At 38.6% G+C, this 25631-nt stretch overlaps 1 protein-coding gene across 3 annotated transcripts in view; it reads left to right on the top strand.

The window, feature by feature from the left end:
• SDCCAG8 (SHH signaling and ciliogenesis regulator SDCCAG8) overlaps positions 1-25631 on the top strand; it is a 117530-nt gene that overhangs the window by 47275 nt on the left and 44624 nt on the right. For 2 of the 3 annotated variants that reach the window (XM_065680159.1, XM_065680158.1), the window contains 2 exons: positions 18323-18450; positions 20578-20686. The exons of the other annotated variant lie outside the window; for it this stretch is intronic. In XM_065680159.1, the coding sequence (XP_065536231.1) occupies positions 18323-18450; positions 20578-20686 (237 nt within the window). The remainder of the gene's footprint in view (positions 1-18322; positions 18451-20577; positions 20687-25631) is intronic. 3 annotated transcript variants of the gene reach the window in all.

The raw sequence follows: 25631 nt of genomic DNA, 5'->3' as shown, positions 1-25631 counted from the left end.
CCAAGTTAACAAAATGTACTTGTTAAAAATCAAGAAAAAGGTTACAATTAGCTATTCTAAACCACTGCCACAGAGTTTAAAATTGCCTTTTCCTGTCACCTTTCTTCCTGAAGCAATATGTTGCTTAGAAATCTTTGCTATTAACATGCATTTCCTGCTATTGAATCTAGTTAGTAATTCTAATTTGTATGTCTTCAAATGACTGGGGAAATACAGAACTTGTGCTGTGTAGTTTTGATTGTCAGTCATGTAACTTTGCAGATGTCACGATGCTATGAGACTGACCATGCTTGCTTAAAGTATTTATATTTTTTTGCCCTAGTTGCTGCTTTGTTGTTATTTTTATTAGTTAGTATGATAGGAGACTCTTACAAAATTACTTAAGAAATCAAATTTAAATTGACATCGCTTTGGCAAGGTTGGGTCTTGCTAACAAAGCTTATTTGAATCTGCTCTTCAGAAAGTAGAAAGCATACAGATCTATTGTTCTTGGTTCATGAGAGAATAATCATTAAAAATCATGTCAGTATGCTAGTAGAAAAGATCACATAAAAGATGCAAGATGTTAACAACTTGCTCAGATCTTAGCATGTCTTCTAATTTAATAATTTTTTTTCACTATTCTTGTGTAACCCAGTCATCCTTAATTTTTTTTTCCTTTTTGTTTCTGAAAAAAAATTCCAAAGTTATTATTTGTTTCAGTTGCAGGCAGATGTAGTTCCTGTTTGCATATGTCAAAGGAATTAAATAAATCTTAAGAAGTGAGGGAATCACTGAATTTCAAAATGGAACTTTTTCTATGCCATCATGCATTTTCTCAGGCATGGAGATAGGTGGATGGTTTGAGGGTTTTTTTGACAGAAATGTCGCATAAAATTTGCCAGGAGGTGTAATTGAGTAGAATTGAAGCAGGTTTAGTTTAGTTTAATTTTTTTTACTGTTCTTGTTGGCTTATATGAAACATTGCAAGCAGTATTGAATGTCAACTTGTAGGTGGGAAAAAATTACTAAACAGTAGAAGAATCTTGGGTTCAGGTGATCCATCAAGCTACCCTGAATTCCCTGAATCCCTTGAGGGATTGAAGTTTATATTACAGTGAGTCAGCGGGTGGTTTAGTTCTTGATTATTTTTTTCCCACCATTATGTGATTTCTTCCTTATTTTTGAAAATGATATGATCTCTAGAAAGCAGCACATCTAAGAAAGTGGGGCTTGGGAAGTAGAGTGGGTTTTACCAATGCTGTAGCCTTCTTACTGTGTCCTTCTTGCTAGTTCAATGACTCCACTACGCTAATTTGTATTACATGTATAATAAATAAAGCACATAAATCTGTCATTCCACCTCTGGGTTCCTGTGGTGTGACTTAGTCACAGAATCTTTGGTGTTGAGCGGTATGTCGTCACCAGTGTCAGTTGTTAGAATTGCAGCATGTCTCATACATTAACTTCCCTATTTAAGCTATACTATTAAATGATAAAATGTAAACTAACTTCTTGGTGATTATACATAGCCTTCCGGGCAGTTGCACAGTACTTAGTATTATCTTTTGTTTCTTTTTCTAGTAGAATCTGTTAGCAGCACACTTACTGTCATGCTTTTTCCAACAATTCTAATGTGTCAGGAAGAGTCCATTGTCTGTGCTAGAAAGGAGACGCCATTCAAAGAAATGCCGTTACTAATATTAAAAGGACTGAAATATGTTTTACATTCCCAGACCAGCCAATAACACTTGAACTGGGAAGAACAGGGACAGGGGAGAAGCAGAAACGGGGTGTAAGCAGGGATTGTTTTTCATTTTTTTTAAATATTCTGCTCATCTTGTACAAAACCATTATTTTATAATGCAGGAGGAGCGATAACACAAAACAACTCTGATAACTAATGAACTTTTTAGATTCTGCTTCATATGTTTACTTTTCATTAAATTTAGGGACGGTTGCAACTATGTTGTTGTGATTCAGTCAACATTTATTTCTATCTGGTTTTCATATACAAAGGCACCGGGATGCCAGAAAATAAACTGTTAACGGAGAATTAACTTCTTTGGCACGCTTTCATACTTATCTTCTAAATTAAAGAAAATGAAACGGGCAGAAGCAGAGTGTAGATTACCTCCTTTTTGTCAAAAATGGTGGGAATTTGAAAATTAATAATAAAAAAGGGAACAGATGCAGTAACATGCCAGAGGGAGATTAATGTGGAGAGTAAAATCTGTGAGCAACAAAACTGAAGCAAACTGAATCAGTGGGAGGTAGTTGTACAATCAAAATCAGGATAAAAGAGAAATTACAAACAACCCTGCACTTGTCAAAGTAGTAGTAATGAAATCCTGACTCTGCCAGCAGCGAGAACCTGTGTTAGCACTTTGGGGTAAGGCCGGGAGCCGGGTGCCAGGTAGGAGGGCAGCGCGAGGCTGCTGGGCGGCAGCCATCGCGTGTGGAACAGATGGCGGGGAAAGCTGGCCGGGGAGGGGCTCCTTCGCAGAGCTAATCAGACAGTAACGGATAGGGCAGCTGGGAGGACTGACCACCGAGAGGCGAGCGGCGGGGTAGCCGCAGCCTTCCACGATGTGTGCAGTGGTGTGCCCGTCGGCCGGAGAGAAGACCTTGCAATGTCTTTTCCGTGCAGCAACCGCATAAACTTTGGAGGCGTGCGGTGGCCCTCGCCCTGTGGCGGGGAGCGGGGAGCAGCCTGCCTCTGCGGCCTGCGGGGCTTGGAGCTCGTCCCACGTCGGTGGGCTCTGCCCCTGCCTACCTCAAAAATACGTGTCTTTGCTCTCGGTCCCGCCGCGTGGGAAGGCGACGTGTTTTCGTGTTTTATCATCGCAGCATGTTGAATCCAGAATTTAGCGATTGACAGAAATGCAAACACACGTGGGTTCAGGGACTGATCCAGCAAACCCATAAGAAAACTTTGCTCTTGTTGAAAGCGGGAGAGCTGGAGGTCGGCACCTTCCCACAGGGTTGGGCCCCCCCGATGAATGAAACCAGTTTTCTGATGTTTTATTTTTGCTTGGAGGAGGCACTTCCCTCTTCGTAAATGAGAGCTTGTGAGGAATGAATGGAGGTCCGAGCCTTCTGATCTTGAGTCACATGAATAATTTGACTCACGTAAGAAGTAAAGATCAATAGGATTTCTTGTGCAAGTAAGAGGTAGTCATGTGCGAGAGGATTACGAGGTCATGCCCCATGTTGATGACTGTCAGCTTGAAAGAGAAAGGAAAACAAAATTTTATCAAGGAAAGGGGGAAATAAAATCCTGAAGTGTAGCAAGAGAGACCTGACCTATTACTGCCCGGTTCTGTTTGATCGGGATATGTGATACTGTTTTAGACAATTTCAACAGAGAAATCTGCATCTGCTTTTTGAACTTGTGTATCTCTGTCTGCAGAAGGCTTATAGCTTGGCTCAGTTATTCATTTTGAGCAGGGAGGGGAGGAAACATTACAGGGATTTGAAATAGGTGGTATAACATAGCCATATGCTATTTATGCAGCAGTTTCTGCAATAAATCTAATTTGGTGCTGTCAAAGAAAAATTAGACTTATTTGGTATAGCAGCACATTAGTAAATGATTGTGGTAGCTTTGAAAGTTGTCATTCACTTTGCTTTACTTGCAATAGAATCTTGCAAACCCTTTTTTCCCTCTCTGCTTTTCTCCTGAGCAGTTCTGTGAAAATGTCTCAGTTCTTTGTCCTGCAGCTGTAGAAACTGCAAATATTTCCACAACTGAAAATAAGGTCTTGCTCTGAGGTAATTGAAGAAGGGGATGGAAGAAAGAATATCCTGTGCTGTTAGCAATTATATGAATGTATAGGTGGAAAAATCAATAAAGTGGTGGGGCATAAACTTCTCCCTTGCCTACAGGTTTCATAGTGCAGCTGAAATTGTTTATCTGATTATACAGCATGTAGATAAATTAGCTGCTCTGCGTTATTATAGAAGGTAAAATATTTTACCTGCCATGATAAGACCATATGCTGCTTTATGAAGACTGATACTGAGTGATTTGAAATAGATCGGCTCTGTCATCTTCTGGCAGTGCCTTGTAGAAATTTTGAAGCTGATACACTTTGTGTAAAGATAATAGACAATTATTTATGTATTTTTTCTATTTAATTATTTAAACATGTTTAAGATGCTTGTACAAACATGTAAAGGCCATTGATGAAGTTTAAACGGGAAAGAAAGAAAATACAAGTGAAGGAGTAAAGAATAAATCCAAAATCGTGTGTTAATTTTTAATATGAAAGGCTTTATAAATTACCTTTTTTCTTTTTCATTTTTAAAGGGTTTAAACATGGTTGACAATTGAATTTACTGTTCTACAATACAAAGTTCTCAAGGAAAAGGTAATATTACATTTTCAGATTTTAGTCTTAGATTCAACTAAATTTTTCTCCATGGCATTTAAACTGCAACTGGTCACATCAAATTTCTCTAATGATTTTGTCTTTTATACATCACATCAGGTTACTGAGGCAGCCAAATTACTACTGCATGTAGAGTGTGGTTCAGGAGCAGTGACAATACTTAAAGCACTTTGGAGCGAGCAGTGAATTCAGATGAAATACAGAAGATACTCACTGCTGTAGAAAACAAACATCTTTATAAGAGCTTTGTTTTGAGCAGTTATTATTCAGCACTAACAGTAATAAGTTTATGCATGTGTATCAAATATTTACTTTGATCTCATTCAAATTAGGCTTTCTATTTGTGTGACTAATGACAACAGGATAATGATTTATTTTTTTTGAACCATAGAAATCTTTTAGACACATGTATTCAAGCCTGCTGGATGTTTTTTGCTGAATTTGCTACTGGAAGAATCATTCTGATTTTGATCTTTATTTTTGACTTGTTCTAAGGGTTTTTTTCTCAAGTACCTCTGAAAGCCTGCTTTTACAATAAGCTAAAATGTACCATCAGCACTTGGTATTTGTGGACTTAAAGAATTTTAGAAGCTGCTTTGTGCTTTCAAAATTGTATTCAAAGTTGTTTATTTTGTGCAGTCATGGTGATTGCTGGTTTGGCTTTTTTTATTTATTTTTCTCCTTTCTCTTCTGTGCAAGTTTCTGCTCCTGAAATTCTTGCCTAGAAAAAAAATCAGCAGGGAACCCAAAGGATCCTCAGCTGGGGACTTCATCAAACGTGACATTCAAGAGCATCAGCCTGTAGGTTGTCATCTCTGGAGACGGTAGCTGGTGAATGGAGGGAGGAGGAAAAAGTCACCTGAGCACGCCAACTTTGGCTGCCCGGCTGCTTTCCTCATCCCCTTGCTCAGTGCCCTTGTGCCGGTGATTGGTCACGAGGAGCGCATGAGCTGGGAGATGGCTGTCCTGAGCGAGCAGATGAGCACAGCCTCTGCTGTCAGCTGCCTGACAGGGCTGACCTCCTTCCCCTGGCTGTGCTGGCAGCGTGGCAGGAATAATAGCGTGCCACTGCTGGTTGCCCCCATGTTCTGGGCGGTTTGAGTATCAAACTACATTTCTGTAGAAATAGGAGCAAGTGTTGTTGATTAGCTTCTCCTTGTTCACGCACCTTCTACAGTGCTTAAACCAAACTGGGGAATAACTCTCTCTATAGTTACGTGGGACACCACTGCATATTCTTTTTGTTCCAGAGTTCCTCTTCTATTTCCGGTGCTTTTGTTTACCTGCATGTAGTTTCTGATGGAAGAAGAAGATCACAGCATCAGGAAACATTCCTTTGCAAATGCAGGGACTAATCCTCATATAAGAGATACAGCAGTATTAAGTTATTATTCAGCTAAACTTGTGCAGTCTCTGTCAATGCAGTTTTCATTAGAGCCAGATTCAGACCTAACATAACTGCATTTCTGCTAATGAGATTGGATTACCTCCTGGGTTTGCTTCCAGAAAGCTTTACTTTAAATTCATTTTTTTTGTAAAAGGGTAATAAAATCGGTGTTTCATTACAATTGCTTACAAAACTTAAAACATTTTTTGGTACTGTATTTAATCGCAATGAAAGATTTTATTCTTTTTAAAGGATACCAAGTGAAATTGAAAGGTGTTTCTTATTTTAGAAGAATGAGATTGTTCAGGAGGTTAGTTAATTACTCAGGAGCTTGTGGTTATCAGAATGTATTACTGAAAAGAAATATGGGCACAGGAATTGCTAAAAATAATGTATCCTGTTGACAATATGAATTTACTCTCAGCCCTGACAAAGAATCTTTACAATTTGTCTCATTGTAGAAGGCACTATTTTAACAGAGTTGCATATGTGCTTTTTACAAGGCTTGAAAACAGGAAAAAATATTCAGGATTTTTTTTCCCCTTAAATAGTGTTGCATTTGAAACATCAGTAGGTAAGTTTAAAAAAAAAAATGCTGCAGATGAAATAATTTACAGTGAATGCTGTTGGCTGCTTTAAGGTTTTACTGTAAACTTACTCAGCTGTTCCCGTTTTCTCTTTACATTTTTAGTCAGTATCTTTGTTACATGGTGTTAGAGTGAGAGTCAAAAGCTTTCATTTATCCTTGTATTTGTAATATTTTTATTAGCCTTTTCCACTTCTCTTAATAGCTCTGGAAGCCTTTCTTAGATTCTTCTAGTCTTTGCAAGAATGTACAGATATATGTGTATGAGGAAAACCACATTAGTTGTTGGAGTTAACAAATTATTAAAATCTGTTCTTTTGCTGCTGTATTATTTCTGCTATACCCCAGACCAATCTTCACAAATACAGGACTGTAAAGAACTTCATCTGCTGCTGGTTAGCAGAAGTGGATTTAAATCCACACCGACAGTTCATTTGACAATGACCTTGAGGGGCTTTGCTTCTTGAGGAAGAAAGCAGAAGCTTGCGGTAAACAAAGTTCACTTCTGACAGATGGATTGAATGACAGAAAGGTTGCGAGTGCCAGAATAGCCCTGGCAGAGGAGGAAATGTTCAGTGGAATCCAACAGGAGAGGAGGTGTGAACAGGTGCAGGGTTGCTGACGGAAGGGGAACCAGATGGAAGGAGCCAGAGCCAGTTTATTTAAAGGAAAAGGCAGAAAACACTGAAAGGCTGTGCGATCAGTGGCTAAAAGTGTGCATGGAAGAAGGTAAAAATTCACAAAGCAAAACTGCACAGTGGGATATCTAGCACTTAACATAATGGTAGTAATTTGTGAGTTTCATTTTAAAGTTGCTATTGAAATATGTTTCTCCCTTACTCCTGACAGCATAAAGAAGAGAAATCTATAACCTGACCAAAAAAAAAAAAATTAAAAAAAAATCTCCAAACTCCTGAACTGTCACACTGCCTGTCCATTATTTCTAATACTCATGTACAGACAGTTACAATCAGGGTAATACAAAAATGATGCCATGATTGGCCAAAACAATAAAAGGCACATAAGGCTGAATTCTTATTTTTTAACTCACCTGTTCATATCTAGCTCTTGTGATATGTGGGTACATAAACATGTCTTTTACTGGTATGTTTCTGTAATATCCAGAGTAAATTGACAGCAGTCAAGTACAGTGTAATGTTAGCACAGTATTTCTCATCTGTCTTGCTTTTGGTCACAAGTTTGTCAGTTTGGTAGAATACGCAGTATCTCGCTGTAGGATGGGGGTACAAGACTAGCTTACTCCAGATCAAATTCCCTCAAAATCAAATATTGTCTTTCAAATTGTCATCCTGAAGAATGCTATGTTCTTAAATTATTCTGCTTCTTCCCAAGCTGTTCATACGAGGCTTGGTCCTTTGGAGGCAGAAAGAACTATTCCTCACTTCAGCAGTGGCTGGAGAGAGCTAACAGCTTAAAAAGTATCAGGCCTATGGTAGCTTACCTGCAGGTTGAGTTTCTAAACCTGATGTTTCTGAAAAATGTACTTGACTGTTCAGCAGTCATTCATAGTGCATCCGTGATCTACTGGATCATTCAGCTATGCTGAGTGGATTCAGATCAGGTGTGAGAACACAGTCACTCTCCTTTTGAATTAGCTACAGCATGCAATGCAGTGCGTGTGCTGACTTTATGCCAGGTGCAGTAGGACAGATGATACCTGATTCAGCATAAAGCTTGCTGGTACAAAGTTAACATACCAAAAATATTGGTTTTTTGAACAAATGTAAATTGGCAGGGTGAGTTCAGAACAGATCAGGTCTCTGCATCATTTAGCTGCATCACTTTTTGACTCAAAGGTAGGAGCCTGACAGTTGGATTTGCTGTATTAACAAGCTGGGCCTTGGAGCACAGAGTAACAGTTGTTTGAAGCTGGTCTAGAGTCTCGGCTGCTGCTGAAAAGGCAAATCCCTGGAGTGGCAGTATGTGGCTATATTTGGCCACATATTGCCAGTCTCTTGCTTGTGCTGACACTGGAAGACAGGCACCTGTATAATCAGGTGGTTCAGGGAGTTAATCAGATTGAAAACCAATCATTTGCTCTTGCAGAGGAAGTTGCGTGAGTGCTAATTATAAGAGGATGAAAAGAGGGACTGCACCTTATACTGGCAATGTCGCGGTAGGCTGGCTTAAATCTGTCCTGAAGCTGCATTGTAAGGGACAGCTGGTGCCAAATTCAGGAATCACCAAAAGTCAAGAAAATTACTCCTTCATTTTAAATATAGTAAAAATAATTAAAACAACTTTGTGTATACAGAGTAAATGTCTGTAAGAATCTTGTATGGGAAGCAAACATTTCAATATTCAGCCATTTCAAAAGTCATTTGTGGCACAAAGATAGGATATTCCAGAGAAAGGGGTGCAGCACTGTGAAGAGCTTAAGGGCTACATACTAAAAACTCTTATGTTGCATCTTCCCATGCAATTTCCATTCTGTATTTAGTTGTCTGTTTCTGTAGGGACCTTATCAGCCAAATAGTTCACAATCTGATGGCAATAACCATTGCAGGATGGGTGTTTACTTACAAGGTACGTATCATGCTGGCAAGGCTTATAGATACGCTAGAAAAATTAGATTTGGTTTTCCAAGTCAGTCTATTTGACCTAACATGAGATGTTAGGTACTGTTAGAGATACTTTTTTTTTCTTCTCTAAGAATGAAATAGAGGGCAGTTAATGATGATATTTGTCTGTGACTTAGTATACAGAGATCTGTCCGGACTGAAAAGTTGTTACTGTCTACATTGAGGAACTGGTATTTTTCTGTATGTATCTTAAAGGCATAACACCAGAAGAATAAAATCATGTTATAGGCTAGGTGTTTGCAAATTCTCTTTTATGCTGAATTTGAAGTGAGAAGTCCAGTCCTTTAATCTTGTTAAGACTAAGTAGACAGAAGTAGAGATGGAATATACCATCAGTTATGTATATACTCCAGTTAACTATGTTCAAGATTCTTTATATCATACAAACTTAAATAGGAGTAACACTCTATGTCTCTTGGTTCCTATACCAGTACAACTTTTCATATTTCTCATGCCCATCAATATCTCCCGTTAGTGATAGTTTTGAAGTGGTTCTTAAGCACAGCAAATACTAACAGAGTAGGAATCTTTTTCATGTGCAGGAATTAACACATAATATCTTCTGATGCCTCCGGGTTTAAGGGCAAAGTGGGAGTTTTAGACATAAGTGTTTTATTATTTCTGTAGACCTCCTAATATTATGTACAATGCAAATATATATAAAAGTTACAAGGTGGTTCCAATGATGTAGCTGTATTCTAAGCAAAGAAAGTTGGGGAAAAAAAAATCAATGGTAACAAGAAAGTCATATGCAATGATTTTAATTTCAGCAAAATTTAAATTGCCAGGAAAAAATACAATGTAGTATATAAACAGTTGACATCATTTGGATTCTGGGAATGGGGATACAGTTGGGTAGTTATTTGCATTGTGGGGAAACCAGTTTTAAGCTAATTTGTCAAATAATTGTAGTTAGACTCTTGACAGAGTTGGAAATGGAGACAGAGCTTAATCTTGCTTTCTCCCCACAAGTGTTTTTGAAGTGTTTTTGTGAAATAATAGTAGACTGGCAGAGCTCTATTTCCCAGTCTTTTATCTCAGGTAGGGTTAAAAAGTTTTGCTTGATTGGTTCATTAACTCCAAAGATATTTGTACTTTACAGTTATTTCTGTAGCATCTTCTTTCTAGATCCGTATTTAAAGAGCTGAATCAATTCAAATGCTTAACTTTTTACCACTTTTAAATGCTTGACCTTTACATAACTTTTCTAATTGCTTGTAGTAGCTTCTGCTTCACATGGTTATGAGAAGAAGTCTGTGACATTTCATTATTTTAGGAAACTCTCTGTATCTCTCAATTAATGTAACTAAGTACCTTATACTATAAAACCAAAAACTGTGGTGTTTTTTATCATGTTTTGGTTTTTTAAGACCCAGTTCTCACAAACAGGACCACACGCATCCTCAACAATGGTGCAGCCCTCCAATTCTACCAATTGAATTAATAATTAGGTGTCTGCAAAATTTGACCATGCAAATGTAGGTTGTACTGAAGCTCACCAAACACAGTGTGCTGGCTGGGGCAGTTTCCAGAAACTTGAGCTTTCTGCTGAGAAGACCTGGCAGCCAGCTCACGAATCAGCATCCAGTCAGCTCCCAGAAACAGACATGAAGAGCAGCTCAGTGGGTAATTCCCACAATGGGATACAGGAAGGGCAATTTTTCAGCTCCTTGGAGAGGTTTAAAGAAATGACCTGATCACAATGCTTTTAAAAGGTATCTCTACACAAGTCATGCACAAGCATGCACGTGTGCATCTTTTTTTATTGATTTTTTTAACATATTAACATTCATTTCATGCCTCTCCTTCTGCCCTATGAAAGCACCATGAGCTTTAAACTCCAGCCAGTCCAAGCATGCTGTAAATGCAAACATGCATTTACAGATGCACGGAAAAAATTAAAACCTTTATTACAAAAAAGCCGGTGCCAAAAAATCCGTAGTGTTTTCTAAGAGAAAACTCGGAAACACTGTCCAGCTATGTCCTCAGTCATAGCAATCCTAGGTATTAACAAGGGCCTATTTGATGAAGATACATAGGCGTTACAAAGGAAACTAACCAAACAACTAATGGTAAACAAAAGATCCCTAGAAGCCGGGCTTAAGGGAAAGGGAGAAATCTCGTAACCCTGAGTCTTATTAGAGAGTTGATCCAAATGGCTCAAGATAGTTGGTTAGCATTCAAGGACCGCTTCTTCCAGGCTCAGGATCGGAGCGTCCCAATAAGTAGGAAGTCAAGTAAGGGATCTAGGAGACCGGCGTGGTTAAACAAGGAGCTGCTGGGCAAACTCAAGTGGAAAAGGAGAATCTATGGATTATGGAAGGAGGGGCTGGCCGCTTGGGAGGAATATAGGACAGTTGTTAGAGGATGTAGGGAGGCAATTAGGACAGCTAAGGCCTCCTTGGAACTCAATCTTGCTAGTCGGGTTAAAGACAATAGAAAGGGCTTCTTCAAATACATAGCAAATAAAACTAACACAAGAGGCAATATAGGCCCACTGCTGAACGAAGTGGGTACCCTGGAGACAGAGGATATAAAGAAGGCAGAGGTGCTGAATGCCTTCTTTGCCTCTGTCTTTACTCCTGCAGACTCTCCCCGAGGGCCCCGGATTTCTATAGCCCCAGAAGGAGTCAGGACAAAGGAGGAGTTTGCTTTGGTAGATGAGGATTGGGTTAGGGATCAGCTATGCAATCTGGACATCTGTAAATCGATGGGTCCGGATGGAATGCACCCACGGGTGCTGAGGGAGCTGGCGGAGGTCATTGCTAGGCCACTTTCCATCATCTTTGGTAAGTCGTGGGAAACGGGCGAGGTGCCTGAGGATTGGCGGATGGCAAAGGTCACACCAATCTATAAGAAGGGCAAGAAGGAGGACCCGGGTAATTATAGACCGGTCAGCCTTACCTCCATCCCTGGAAAGATGATGGAACAACTTATTCTTGACTCCATCACTAGGCATATCAAGGATGAGGGGGTCATTAAGAACAGCCAACATGGTTTTATGAGGGGGAAGTCATGTATGACCAACCTTATAGCCTTCTATGAGGAAGTGACTAGGTGGAGGGATGTTGGTAGAGCGGTAGATGTAGTTTTTCTTGATTTCAGTAAGGCATTTGATACTGTCTCCCACAGCATCCTCATAGATAAGCTAAGGAAGTGTGGGCTTGACGATCAAGTAGTGAGGTGGATCGAGAACTGGTTGAAAGGAAGAAGGCAGAGAGTTGTGGTCAATGGCGCAGAATCTAGCTGGAGGTCTGTGACTAGTGGAGTTCCTCAGGGGTCGGTGCTGGGACCGGTGCTGTTTAATATTTTCATCAATGACCTGGATGAGGGAACTGAGTGCACCCTCAGCAAGTTTGCTGATGACACAAAACTGGGAGGAGTGGCTGACACACCAGAGGACTGTGCTGCCATTCAGCGAGACCTGGACAGGCTGGAGAGTTGGGCGGGGAGAAACTTGATGAAATTTAACAAGGGCAAGTGTAGAGTCTTGCATCTGGGGAAGAACAACCTCATGTACCAGTACAGGTTGGGGGTTGACCTGCTGGAAAGTAGTGAAGGGGAAAGGGACCTGGGGGTCCTGGTGGATAGGAGGATGACCATGAGCCAGCAATGTGCTCTTGTGGCCAAGAAGGCAAATGGCATCTTAGGGTGCATTAGAAAGGGAGTGGTTAGTAGGTCAAGAGAGGTTCTCCTCCCCCTCTACTCAGCCTTGGTGAGGCCGCATCTGGAATATTGCGTCCAGTTCTGGGCCCCTCTGTTCAAGAAGGACAGGGAATTGCTTGAAGGAGTCCAGCGCAGAGCCACAAAGATGATTAAGGGAGTGGAACATCTCCCTTATGAGGAGAGGCTGAGGGAGCTGGGTCTCTTTAGCTTGGAGAAGAGGAGACTGAGGGGTGACCTCATCAATGTTTACAAATATGTAAAGGGTAGGTGTCAGGATGATGGAGCTAGGCTTTTTTCAGTGATATCCAGTGATAGGACAAGGGGCAATGGGTGTAAACTGGAGCATAGGAAGTTCCACGTTAACATCAGGAAGAACTTCTTTACTGTAAGAGTGACAGAGCACTGGAACAGGTTGCCCAGGGGGGTTGTGGAGTCTCCTACACTGGAGATATTCAAGGCCCGCCTGGACAAGTTCCTGTGTGATGTACTGTAGGTTACCCTGCTCTTGCAGGGGGGTTGGACTAGATGATCTTTTTAGGTCCCTTCCAACCCTTGGGATTCTGTGATTCTGTGATTCTGTGATTCTGTACATGCTCTACAGCTCTGTTAATTTAGAAGATGTGGAAATCAAGAATTTTGAATCATAGCTACACTTAAAACCAGCATTTATTTATTTACCTGTGGAATTTGGGGTCTTACTGTGTCCTAGTTCCTCATCTAAATGTTTGAAAATATTAAGACTTCAGATAGCGTAACATAAAACTCTGCAAATACATTCTCCGTTATGAATAGCTGAAAAAGATACTGCAGTGCCCAACATATGATCTTATTCTAGATACATTCTTTTATGATCTTTATCATTGCGGTATTTGAATACTTACTGACAGTAAAGTAAGAGAGTACAAACATTTTTCTCAAGTTTCCCCTTAAAGAATAAGGTAGGTATTGTGATCTCATTTCTGTTGGGTTTTTTTATTATTTTTTCTTTTTTGGGGGGGGGGGGGGGTGAGGGGCGTGGATTTGGTTTGTTTTTTACCCTGAATGTTGTTTGGGGGTTTGGTTTTTTTTTTCCTGTCTATAAGGATATACTGATTTTTCATTTTTCACTCAACACTTGTAGCTGAAATAAGAATATCAAATAACATGTAAGAAAGTGGCTTAGAAAGCTGTGTGTAATGGACAGTCCACTAGGCCTACATCGTAGAAAGCTTTCAAAGTAGACTGAATAAAATAGAGCTGAGCCTTTGTACCCAAAGTTACTGATTAAAGTCTTTATGGCTTCTGATAGGGTTTCAAGTCCTGTGTTCAAGTGTTATAATTTATTTGTGTGCCCTCAGGCCAGATTTTGTTAAAGATACTGGAAATTAAGTGCTTGGGTACATTCCCCAAACTGTTTTTCAGTTTGGCATGAAGAAGCTTGTGCTACACATTTATTTTCAAAAATACTGGGAGTTAAAGCCCATTTCCTCTGAAAGAGCTGAGGGAGGCCTCAGCTGAGTGCTTTCCCTCTTCCAAAGTGTTTTGTTGTGCAGTAGTCCATGGTGCTGGCCCACTTGGCTACATATGATCTAGGAAAGAGGTCTGTGCTTGACCACTGAGGCATGTACTAAAAGTATCAGTGTTAGAAAACTCGACTGGTCTTCTTGCTGCCCAAGTATGAGTGTTGGTGCTCGAGTTTCAGGCCTGGTCATTAGTTAGACCAACAGTTCTTTGTTAGTTCAGATATCTGAAATGTTGGGAACACTAAATGCCAACTACTTCTTAGTAATTTATGAAGTCCAGTTTAAAGTAAGTATATATGAAAGTCTAAAATATAATTACATTTTTAACTGTAATTAATAAAAAGTGAACCTGTCAAAAGTAAGGTTATGATAACCTCTTATGTGCCACTGAACTGAGATAATTGCTATTTTAATTTGTCCAATTGAGTTCATAGTCCTTACTAATGGATCCATTAGCTTTTTACAAAATGCCACATGTTGATCTCATGGAAAAATCAAATAGTCAATATAGAAAGCATAGTTGTTTCACATCATAGTTGCTCTGTTAGAAGACTTACTGCCAGTCTCCAGTCAGAGGCCTAATTCTACTTTGAAACTCATCCTATATTTCATTTTGTATTTTTACTGTTACCAAAGCAAAAAGACACTTGCAGAAATACCTACTATTGATACTGCGTTGTGAAACACAAAGTTTTATCAGTCTTAAGTTGTGTTCTTTCACAGTCAAAAATCAACAAGCTATTATTTATGCCAAACGTCTTTCACATCACTAGTCTTTACATTCTTCCTTATTCTTTACTGCAAAAAGTAGAACATTTGCACGGTACATTTGGTAGATGTCTTTCTGAAAATGGATCTGTGATCCAGCTTTTATTTGTTAGTGGTAGGAAAGGTTTGCCGATGGGTTTGGTTATTAAATTTGGTGGCTTAAATTCAGCTGGCATGCTTTTATGTTAGCTTTCCAGTTCTGTTAGATATCCAGTTCATTGAGATATGTGAACAAGTTAGCAAAGTAGGCTGCTCTTGACCCCTGTAACTCAGGCTCAAAGCAGTGTTTAGAATGAAAATCACTGTGGAAGACATGCACCTCAGAGCAGGGCTCAAGAAGAGTTTTAATTTGCCTCCATGTGAATGATTTTTTGGGTGCTTCTGACTTTATGGGAAAAAAATGGAAGTCACCATGAGTTTAACGCTTCTGCTTTAGTAAAACCGACCAATGTAATGGCCAAATCCAGTCTATCCAAACTCAGATAGGCATTCATTTTACAAGGGGTACTGTGTGAAAGAATTATAATTTTTGCTACTGTCTTTGATTCAGTGTTTCCATTCTAGCAGAGAAAAGGTGGTGCAGTTTAACTACTGTCTCCCCTTTTTTAATGTCTATAGATGCTTTTAAAAGTTCTGGTACAATTAATCTTTAGCTGCCATTTCTATTTCTGATTTAGATCTTACCTGTGTCATCAAAATTAGGCTGTTCTTGCTTTGCTTTCATTGTCTATGTGTTTGCCTTTAGTCAATGTGAGAAATTATGAAGTTTTTGTAAGAGGAAACTTCTGATATCTTCACACTAATGCTGGAAGGGTATAATTGTTTCCTTCTGTCTACAGGCCATTTTAGTCCAGCTTTTGTTTTTCTTAAATTAAGCTCACCTGCTGTCACAATTCAGAGTAATTGCAAATAAGCAGCCAGTGTCAAACCTTCTAAAAGTCCTGCAGTATTTGCTGGTTGTAACAGGAATGTTACTGAGAGTTCCTGAAATTTCTTGGGCTGCCTTCCTTGTGTTTTGACCATGATAGGGTTTTTGTTGTTGGTCTGGGTTTTTTCTTTCTCTGTTTATGTAGAGTGTGTTGGGGAATTTTCTGTAGGAGGGCAGAGAGACTGAACTTAGAGAGCAGGGAAGGTGTCAACTCAAGGTGTGGGTGAAAGACTTGCGTGCAGTTTAGACAGCTTTGTCTCCAGGAAATTTTTTCATTCCTCAGCAGCCCTGGGCACCTCATATTGCTTTCTGTGGCACTGGATATGTCTCAATCCCAATTTTTTCTAGGTGCTAATTGAGACTAGTCAGCTACCCTTCTATGTAAGACTGTGTCTTCCTAGTCTTATAGTTGAGCTTTTATCCACTGTATAAACTCATCTTTTTTCACCCACCCCATACACACTTCAGCCATAGGGAACTCACCATGCATCCATGGTTTCTGAGCTCCTGCCAGTTTGCTCTAGTAAGTAGCACAAGTGAGTGGCTTTTTTAGAGGGGTCCAAACAAGAGTGTTTCCCATTAGCATGTGTTAGTATGTGTTTGACAGGAGAGACCCTAGCACTGAGGAATAGACCTTTACAGGCTTGCCTTGATCTGGGAAGCTTGATACATGCTGAAGGCTACCCCCAGCAGAAAGCTAGTCAGCCAGCTGTGTGCCGCAGGATAGCACAGCACCCGACTGCACACAGCCATCTCACAGGAGACACTATTAAATAAAATACTGTGCTACTGCCACTTTCTTTAGCTGAAAGTATCTGGGGGACGTGTTAGGTGCTGGTGTGCTTTTTGAGCAGTCCAGTGCTCATGACAGCTGTCTGAAAGTCAAAAGATGTTTGAAGGGGGTTTAAATAATCTGGTTCCCAGCAAATACGTAAAGATTTTTCCATAATGCTTTCCATGTTTTGAGCTTACACTTGGGAAGTGATGAAAGCATCACTCCTTAGGATAGCCCCAATATGGTTACAAAGTAATTTGGAGAATGTGATAAAGTGCAAGTCAGTGTATGAAACTTCCTTCAAAAATGTGCTCTTGTTTCCTTAATGCTGTAATATTCTTGCTATCTAAATGTATTCTCTTTGTCAAATCATTCTCAGTCTTACCTCAAAAAAAACCTGCCTGTGATTTCAAAGGGAGTTTTGCCTAAGGTAGGGTTTGCAACATCAGGACCAGGAATTAGTGTAATGTGACCCACCATTTGTATTGCTTTGGGGTAAATTTAAGAGAGAAGATTTAACATTGTGTGTGTCATGCTGAGATATTGCAATATCTCGGATGGGTTATTAGGCACCAATCCAAAGGTTAAGTGCAGCAACCACATGAGATGTGGCTTTATCCTTACATGATCTATGCCAATGTTCTGTTTTGTAGTCCCCTGGAATAGGCATTATCCCTAGAATAAACCAACATGTTTAGGAGACTTTACTGAAACCTATCCCAAGCTATAGAAGGTATTTTCAGTAGAAAATGTGTGTATATATGTACAATTTAAAATCTAGAAATTAATACTTGAATTGTGAACTCTCTGACATTTTGAATCTGGATCCTAATGTGTACCAGATAAATATTCACAACCTGGGAAAGCCTAGATATGAGTTTGCAGTTTAGGACCTTTTCTCATTTATATGCATATATTTGGGGAGGGGGGGTTATTTTCCATGCTGTTTTTGCTTGGCTTGCATTAAATAAAATGCTTCAATGGAGTGTGGTAGTCTAGCATTTGTTTTGCCTCAGGAGTAGATTGCCCCATCTTGCATATCTGGTCAAGCAAATTGCTCTCTTGCCTGTGTACTTCGATAATAGTATTGGGCTTTAGACCTTCTTGTACAACCCCCCAGTGAGCGGAACCTCAAGGGGCTGGGCCTGTGTGGTGCTAACAGTCTTCTCTATTGTAACGGATGCATTCATCTCTTATTTACATAAATTAATAGTTAAAACTTGTTTGGTTGCTTAAAAAAACTCATTAAGCTTTCAGAGTAGCTGTATTATAAGCACTGTGGCAGTCGCTCCCATTGACTTATCTCCTGCTGGTTCACTGGGAACCAGTCCATCTCAGGGTCAGGTCCCTAAGCTTCAGTGCAAAATTAAATAAATAACATTTAAAAGAAAACGCAAAAAATCTGTTCAGTGCGAAGTGGTTGTTGGGGCACTTCTTTATGAAACAGGCCATGTTTCAAATTTTTAAATATAAAATTGTATTTTTGTCTGAAAGCTAATTTTTGCTCAGGAAATTGATCATATGTTTTTATCTATTTTCTGCTAGTCACTGAAGAATGTTTGACATTGTGAGAGAAAGGTCAGTTCGTATAACATGGAGTAGGAGGGGAATGTTTAATGTGAAAAGCTAGGCCAGGTTTTTTTTTTGTTGTTATTAATTGCCATTTTAATTTATCATCTTCAGTGTATGAGGTTTGGTTTTATTTATTTCCTTTTTTTTTTTTTTTTTTAATAGATTGAAGAAAGAGAGCATTGAGCAGAGCATTAGCAATGAAGCAAAGGCCCAAGCCCTTCAGGCCCAGCAAAGAGAGCAGGAGCTGACACAGAAGATGCAGCAAATGGAGGCCCAGCATGAGAAAACTGGTAGGTGGTAGGGAAAGATTAGAGCCTGGGCACTCACTCACAAGCCAGGCCCACGCCTTACTGTGAAATGACATCAGGAACACCTGTAACCTTTGGCTGGCCGAAGGGAGCAGATGCTAACTACACCGGAGATTCCGAATTACATATTAGTTAGCGTTTAAAAGAGAAAATGGAAAGTATTGCCCACTGTCTGTTGATTTCAGAGTGCTGCTCTCACATCTGTTGCACCATCTGGATTATGAGTTTATTTACCTGTGTTCAAGAAACGTAAAGCTGAGAGAGACCACAACAAAGTAGAAAAACAAAGGGCTTGTTTTTGGCTGGATTTTCAGGCACACATGTTATATAAAGAAAATAGCATCAGAAGCTCTGCGGGAAATGCTCTGAGCTTACAGTTAAAGTCTCCTGAATAGCATTGAACAGTTCCCACAGTACACACATTATAGCTACTCTAAAAGCTTAATGAGTTTGCTTCGGCATCCAAACTGGAGAAAAGCTTTAGCCATTAATCGGTTCTTAATTCACTGTCGCAGCTGGATGTAATTCACTGGCTCCAAATTGATATGTTCCTTTATTTAATCTTTGCAGCCTCAAACATTTTTAGCATTACCATGTGCCCCTCCACATACACACCCTTAATCTAAAAGAAAGATGTTTAATCCCTTGCATACTTCAGGTTCTCGTAACAGGAGACTTCATTGCATTGGCTTAGCTGATCAATAACTTCTAACCTTTAATCTGGAAGGAAAGCAGGTTCTCCAATCAAACAAAAAAAGCCTTTTGTTATTGTGAAGTAGTATGCCAACAACATTAAAAAGGTACATAGTATAAACAAAACAAAAAAAAAAAAGGAATTTTTAGAGAGGAAAACTCTAACCCCTGAGCATGGAAAGGAGGAGGAGCTTCAGCTCTTATGGAACATAATATATTCATATGTTTAATAAAATGTAATTTTAACCCACCAGTCCTGCACTATCGTTAGAAATACGATGTCACATACATTAATTCTAAGCAGTGTCAGACAATACCTGAGGTAGCAGGCACATTGATATCTGCCATTTGACTTTCTGCCTTTTTTGCAGCATTGTCACAGTACTAGAGGACCTTTCCATGTGTTCAGGGAATGCAAACAGCTACATTATGGCTGCTGTCTGCACAGTAGGAAAAGAAAAGAAGCAATCAGAATCATTTTCCCTTACTCTAGCCAGCACATCTGCATATGACCAAATGTAATTTTGCACAAGAGATGTGTAATTTACCCTCCTGGTGCATAAATTGTCCCAGTATGCAAAAATGAAACAACCTTACGGCTGAGTTTGTTTTTATATATCTCCAGTAGGATTAGAAGGACTTGAAAATTATAGCTATTTATTATGTACATAAAGAAACCCTTGTGCATTATGATCCTACACACATACAAGGAATTTGGATAACAGGGGTCTCTCTTCCTCTGATTTTAAAAGCGGAAATCAAGAAACATAATTTTGCAATAGCTTCCTTTTGAAAGAATAAATATGCAAAAGAGTTTTGGTGAAACACAAAACAATAGCAACTGAAAATTAATTTATAAAACAGTTTCACTGCAACTGTCACTGGACAGTAAGTTTATATCTTATCATTAAAGAGGACAAAATGCTTTAATCATAGTAAGTACAGGACCCAGTAAATAAAATAACTGTTTTTTTTAAGTAGAGAATGAAATGAGCCTACAGTGTGCGTGTTTGGGTTGCCAGTGTATCCTCTGCACCAGTTAAGCAAGCAAAAGGCTGCGAAGACGTGGCTTGCCAATTTTATTCCTCCCAGAAATGTCAATGAACTTGCAGCGAAAAAGCAAAACCACCAGATTAGCTATGTAGTCTTTATGATGATTCTTCTCACAAGACCAGATTCAGTGGCAACATTGCTTTAACACTTTAGCTTATTCTGACATAGAGCCTTTATTTGGTGAATGTTGATGTCATTATTCCATGTCCAAGCAGTTGAAATTAAAAAAAAAAAAAACAACACACCAAATCCCATAAGGATCTAGAGGAAAGAAATTGAGGATATATAATTTTTTTATAAATTATCTATAAATTTATATCATTGCAAAATAATTTTCTAGTTTTATAATTTTACAATTTCTAGTAAATGAATTGGATTCATTGCTGACCTCCCAGAATGCATTCATAGCAAAATTAAAGGAAGAATATTGTACGTTGGCAAGGAAGTTGGAGCAAATGTCAGAAAAATACAGGTTAGTAGTTTTTTCTTGTTCTGTCCCTTACATTATTAGGACATGCTTCCTTTTTTTTGTGTATGTGATTTAATATTTATTATTATTCCACTTGTCTTGGGTATCATGTCAGTAGAATATATCCCACTTAAGAACCATGGATAGATTTTTATCCAAGGTAATTCCAATTTTCCACTTTTCTGATTATGTTTCTGGCTATTACTTCAAATTTCTGAGACCATTCCAATGAAAAATATTACATACTATTTTCTTATTGGTGCTCATATTCTTAATGTGAAGAGCGGAAAATTGTTAACAAAGCTACAATTTGAGTTTATCTGAAATTATATGAAAAATACTAAATATTTTAAGTTCTTAAAACTGTAGTCTGTCATTTTAATTATTTACTTAAAGCTCCATTCACAATACTACACACTGAATAATTATCTCTGAAATAATTGTCATCAAAATTGCTAATCATTGAAGCTCTGGTTGTGCTGCTGCTTGTTATGTGATGCTCTTGTTAAAATCAATAGCAGATCTATATACAAAGCCATTAAAAATTCAGGAATAGAATGAAACCTGCGAGCAATAATTGGTTTAAATAAATCCAAAAGTATGAGGGTATCTATTTAAAAGTTCTATAGGACAGGGCTACCTTAAGAAGAATAATTTTTGAGTGCTATACCAGTAAATAACTTGATTTTACATTTTTAAGTGTGAAAACAGTCTCAGTTGAAACTTTCTTCAGGGTTCATATTTAAAGTAATTAATAGGACTTTAACTGGTGAGTTGGCATTTTGCAACTTCTGTAATTTTCATGCAAACTGAATTTGGTAATTAAGGCAAGGATCATCTCACATGGCTTATGTGAAGCAAGGAAAACACTCAGCAAAGACATAAAATTAATTTTCAAGATAGGATTCTTCTTGTATTAGGCAGATTTAATCATTCTGTGGAGGTAACATAACAGGGGCAACACTCTCTCAGGGAGATAGCTCATTCCAGTATCCTGTTTACAGGAATGGTCAAAAGGGAATTATATATATATATATACACACACATGTATATATTTTATATATATTATATATATATAATATATAAAAAATATGTGATGCTTCCCACAGGTACTGCCTCCACTGCCCATCCTACTTTCCACTGAATATAAAGTGTTGACTAGCTGTTAAGTGGCTGAAGTTGGGAGATGAATCCCATCCAGAATGTTTGGGGAAAAAAATGAGAAACTTAAGGAAATGTAAGCAATCTTCCCTTGTAAATGTTATGATGGATACTGGAGAGAGAAGCAAACAGAATTTTTCTTCTGAAAATGCAAGGCTCCTCTGCTAAAGTAATACAAAATCTAAATAGATTCAAATCATATTATTATTCCAGCAATAAAAATGCACACAGACTTTGTTGCTAGAGCTCACAGTCACAGACTAGTAACTGTAAAAGGATGAAGGAAAGACATAAAACATACTGTGAAAACACATTATTCTCTGAAAATAAATACCAGAGATTGCCAAGTGTTTCTCCACCTAGCAGCATTAGCTGACTATGTCAAGAACCTGAAATGGGGAAAAAAAGCCCTCTTGGATCTCCAGAAAGTGGTATATTTTGCGCAAGAAACAGTATGGAAGAACGTATGAAAGCAGTTCTGAGAAGTGGCCCTAAAATAGCTTGAGCTTGCCTTCACTGGAGTCGGAGCTGCTGCAGTCAGTAACAAGAAAGGAGAAATAGGTAGGGATAAAGAAGACATGGGAAAATGAGAATAGAAAGGCGGAACTGGAGATGGCGAGGAATAGTAAACCAATAGACGGCTTCAAAACATGATGTGATCAGATGCAGAAAATGACTTTACTAAAGTTTTAAATGCATGATCAGTGGGTATCTTTCAGTAGCATCCCTCCAAAAGGCAACCTTCATGCTCATTGTCACTGGATGTAGTGTAAAACCACAGTTCTGGGACAGAATGCTGTAGCTTTGTCCTTAAAAAAAAAAAAAAAAAAAAAAAAGTGAAAAAAGAGTAATCATTTTTGGAAGATTTGATAACTTCATCCTCATGTACATTAATAAAAGTAGATCATGAAGCAGCGCTGTGCCATATTTGCATGGAAAATTTTTTTTTCCACATCTTCTGCCTCTGAATTTTGGACCTAGGCATGTATTTTCTTGCTATACCTCTAGAGTCTTCGTGCCTTAGTTTCCATGTGGTTGAGCAATAACTTTATACTAGCAGTATCATTACTTAATTGAGAAAATACTCAAGCTTTTTTAAATAACAGAAGCACAAGTGAGTTCATATAAAATTTGGGGGTTTTAATGGGAAGTAAAGGGCCCATTTGTAATATGAGGCATTTCAAATTTATCTATGACAGCTATATATTTGCACAATTTCAGTGGGATGCCTCTGAATCGCACATTTATTTTTAAATTTAATACAGGTTTTCTGAGAAATCTAAACTGAAGTCTTCTTGTTTCTACATAAGCTGGAACCTTTTTTGTGAGCTAGCCCCTGCACAGGATTAGAAAAGCTTCAGAAAGACAATGTCAGACAAATTATAAACCCCTCAAGCTGTGCAGAAAGAAGACAGTGTCTGAGAAGGTTTCTGTATGCGTAGGCATGTTTAAAAATATAGTCCTTTGTTGATTTCTTCTCTGTTTCATTCTTTTTTTTTTCCCTCTGATTGTCACTGTCTGAGTTTCTAGGTTGTAGATTAATGCTTAACACTACCCACTGTGTATTTGTGATTTGCGTTTTGTAATTAAGAGGAACAATGGGAGTCCATTGGGTCTCGTTATATATAATGGTTGGTTTAATTTGTTTCACTTCTATCTTGTTAATTGTAAATTGATCATTAAGATTTGAATTCTAATCTGTCACCAGGGTTGTGAGTATTGAAGCTAGAGCAATGATCCTGGTTTTAATCACTGATGATGAGAAACAAATTTTATAATTTTGGTACATATTGCAGTTCATATATTTTAACACTCTATTTTATGGTGTTATAAATATTGTTAAATGACTTTTAGTGTAGTTTTACTGTTTGGACTATAATGTATAAATTATATTACTGGTTTGGCAACAGTAGGCATCCAACTGTGTGAGTTTAATTGAAGTAAAGAACACACGCCCGGCTGAACTATTTTTCTGCATGTTTGGTTGACTGCAGTCATTGCGCTCAATACCAGGAGTGAAATGTTTGTTGAAGGTAGCTGTACGAAGATGTGAAACAGGCTGTCTGAAGGGTCAGTCATTAACAATTATATGCAACAATACTGTATCAGCAGAAAGTATTTCAAAGTGTGTATTTGATTGCTGTACGAGTAAACAATTGGTTTTAAAAGTAAGAAAAGGCAGTGCCTAAAAAGCACTGCAATGCAAAGGCTAGTACAGAGGAGTAAAGGCAGCATTGCCACCTTAGAGTTCAAAAATCAGCTCATCCTAAAAATATCCTGAGACTGACTGAATTGTGGCTAGTTAACATTTGCTGGTTCTTTGCCTCCAATATTTGAGTGTTCTGGAGTAACCTCAGGAGGTTTTTTCCAAGGCTCTTCCAGCAATGATGGTAGATAAAAACTGAAATTTAATTAGAAGTTGAGGCTTTCTTGGTAATTGAATGGATTCAGAAGTATAGACAGTGATTTTGTTGTTGTCCCTGTCCTCCCCCCCAGTCGTCATTAATTATTTTTAATATAGTGACAAGTAAATGAGATTTGGCAAAATATATTACTCTTCCGCTTACAAGCATGCATTTTACATTTTCATGTGACACTGTAGTTTTGCTCTGTGTATTTTCAAATTAATATTAATTTTATACAGGTCTTTTGAGTCTATCAGATCTCAAAAGCATACACAGATACATTAATATGACTGTATGACTTGTGGGGCCAGCCTGAGTCTGCAGAAGTGCAGCTCTGTGCAGAGTTCAGCTTAGATGGCAGCACTCCAAATGTCTGCACACTTCAGTTTCTCCTAAGTCCACTATGGCATACTGCTTGGTCTGTTGGACCCAGGGCAGCTCTTGTGGAGCAACATCAGCGTGTCTGTGCTGTCCTTTAGTTGTTCTGGATCCATCATACATAGTGTTTACTGCGTAGATTTTTCTAATTTACATCTGCCTCTGGTATGACATGTGGGCTATTTCTGAAGTTCAGGACTGTGTGCTTGGGCACCTGCCACCTCTCTCTTTCTCCCATCCCTGCAGTGGCAGCTTGGGAGCAGAAGCATTTACTCAGAACTGGTCCTGCCCTGGCTGGGTGAAATTGCTACTCTTAGTATAAATGGCCTGTCACATTCAATACAGTTGTTCAGGCTTATTACAATTATGGCTGGGTTTGTGTTTATTAGGGTTTTTTAGCCCAACAATTTTGAAGCTATATAGATATCACATAGGATCAACTATTCTACCTTAATCTTCGGAAACTGAGGTGGATGAATGGTATATTTAAAGATGCAGACAGAAACTTTGTCACGTGATAATAATGACTTCTGGTGTGCAGTCTTGTACTGAGACCCGTCTGCTTTCTTTAATGCTGACACACATGAACCTTTTAACGCTGACTTCAGGCATTTTGCCTGTCATATGTGCTGTCCTCCAAAACTTCCACGTGATGAAATACTTGAATCTGGGTGGTCAAACCCTTAGGTATTTACTTGGAAGGGATATTGTGAAAATAATTCTTTAACTGGAATTAATATTTTTTTTCCTCAGTTCAAGTGTAATTACAAAAGGAGAAGAGAATGTCAGTAACATGGTTCAAAGCATCAGGCATTAGAGCTGTGTTTCAGAGACTAGAGATACTGCTACTCATTTTTTTCAATTAATTCAGTACTTTCTTTTGTTTCATTAATTGTAGTTTTCAGTAGCATTTTGGTTTTGGTTGACTTGAATCCCTTGATCTTTCCAGAAAGATTTCAGATACCTTCAGAAGTGCTGGAGATAAATCTTCTTAAAACATTGAG

The sequence above is a fragment of the Lathamus discolor genome, chromosome 5, assembly GCF_037157495.1.
Source record: "Lathamus discolor isolate bLatDis1 chromosome 5, bLatDis1.hap1, whole genome shotgun sequence".
NCBI lineage: Eukaryota > Metazoa > Chordata > Aves > Psittaciformes > Psittacidae > Lathamus > Lathamus discolor.
This window is presented reverse-complemented; position numbering and strand designations above follow the sequence as displayed.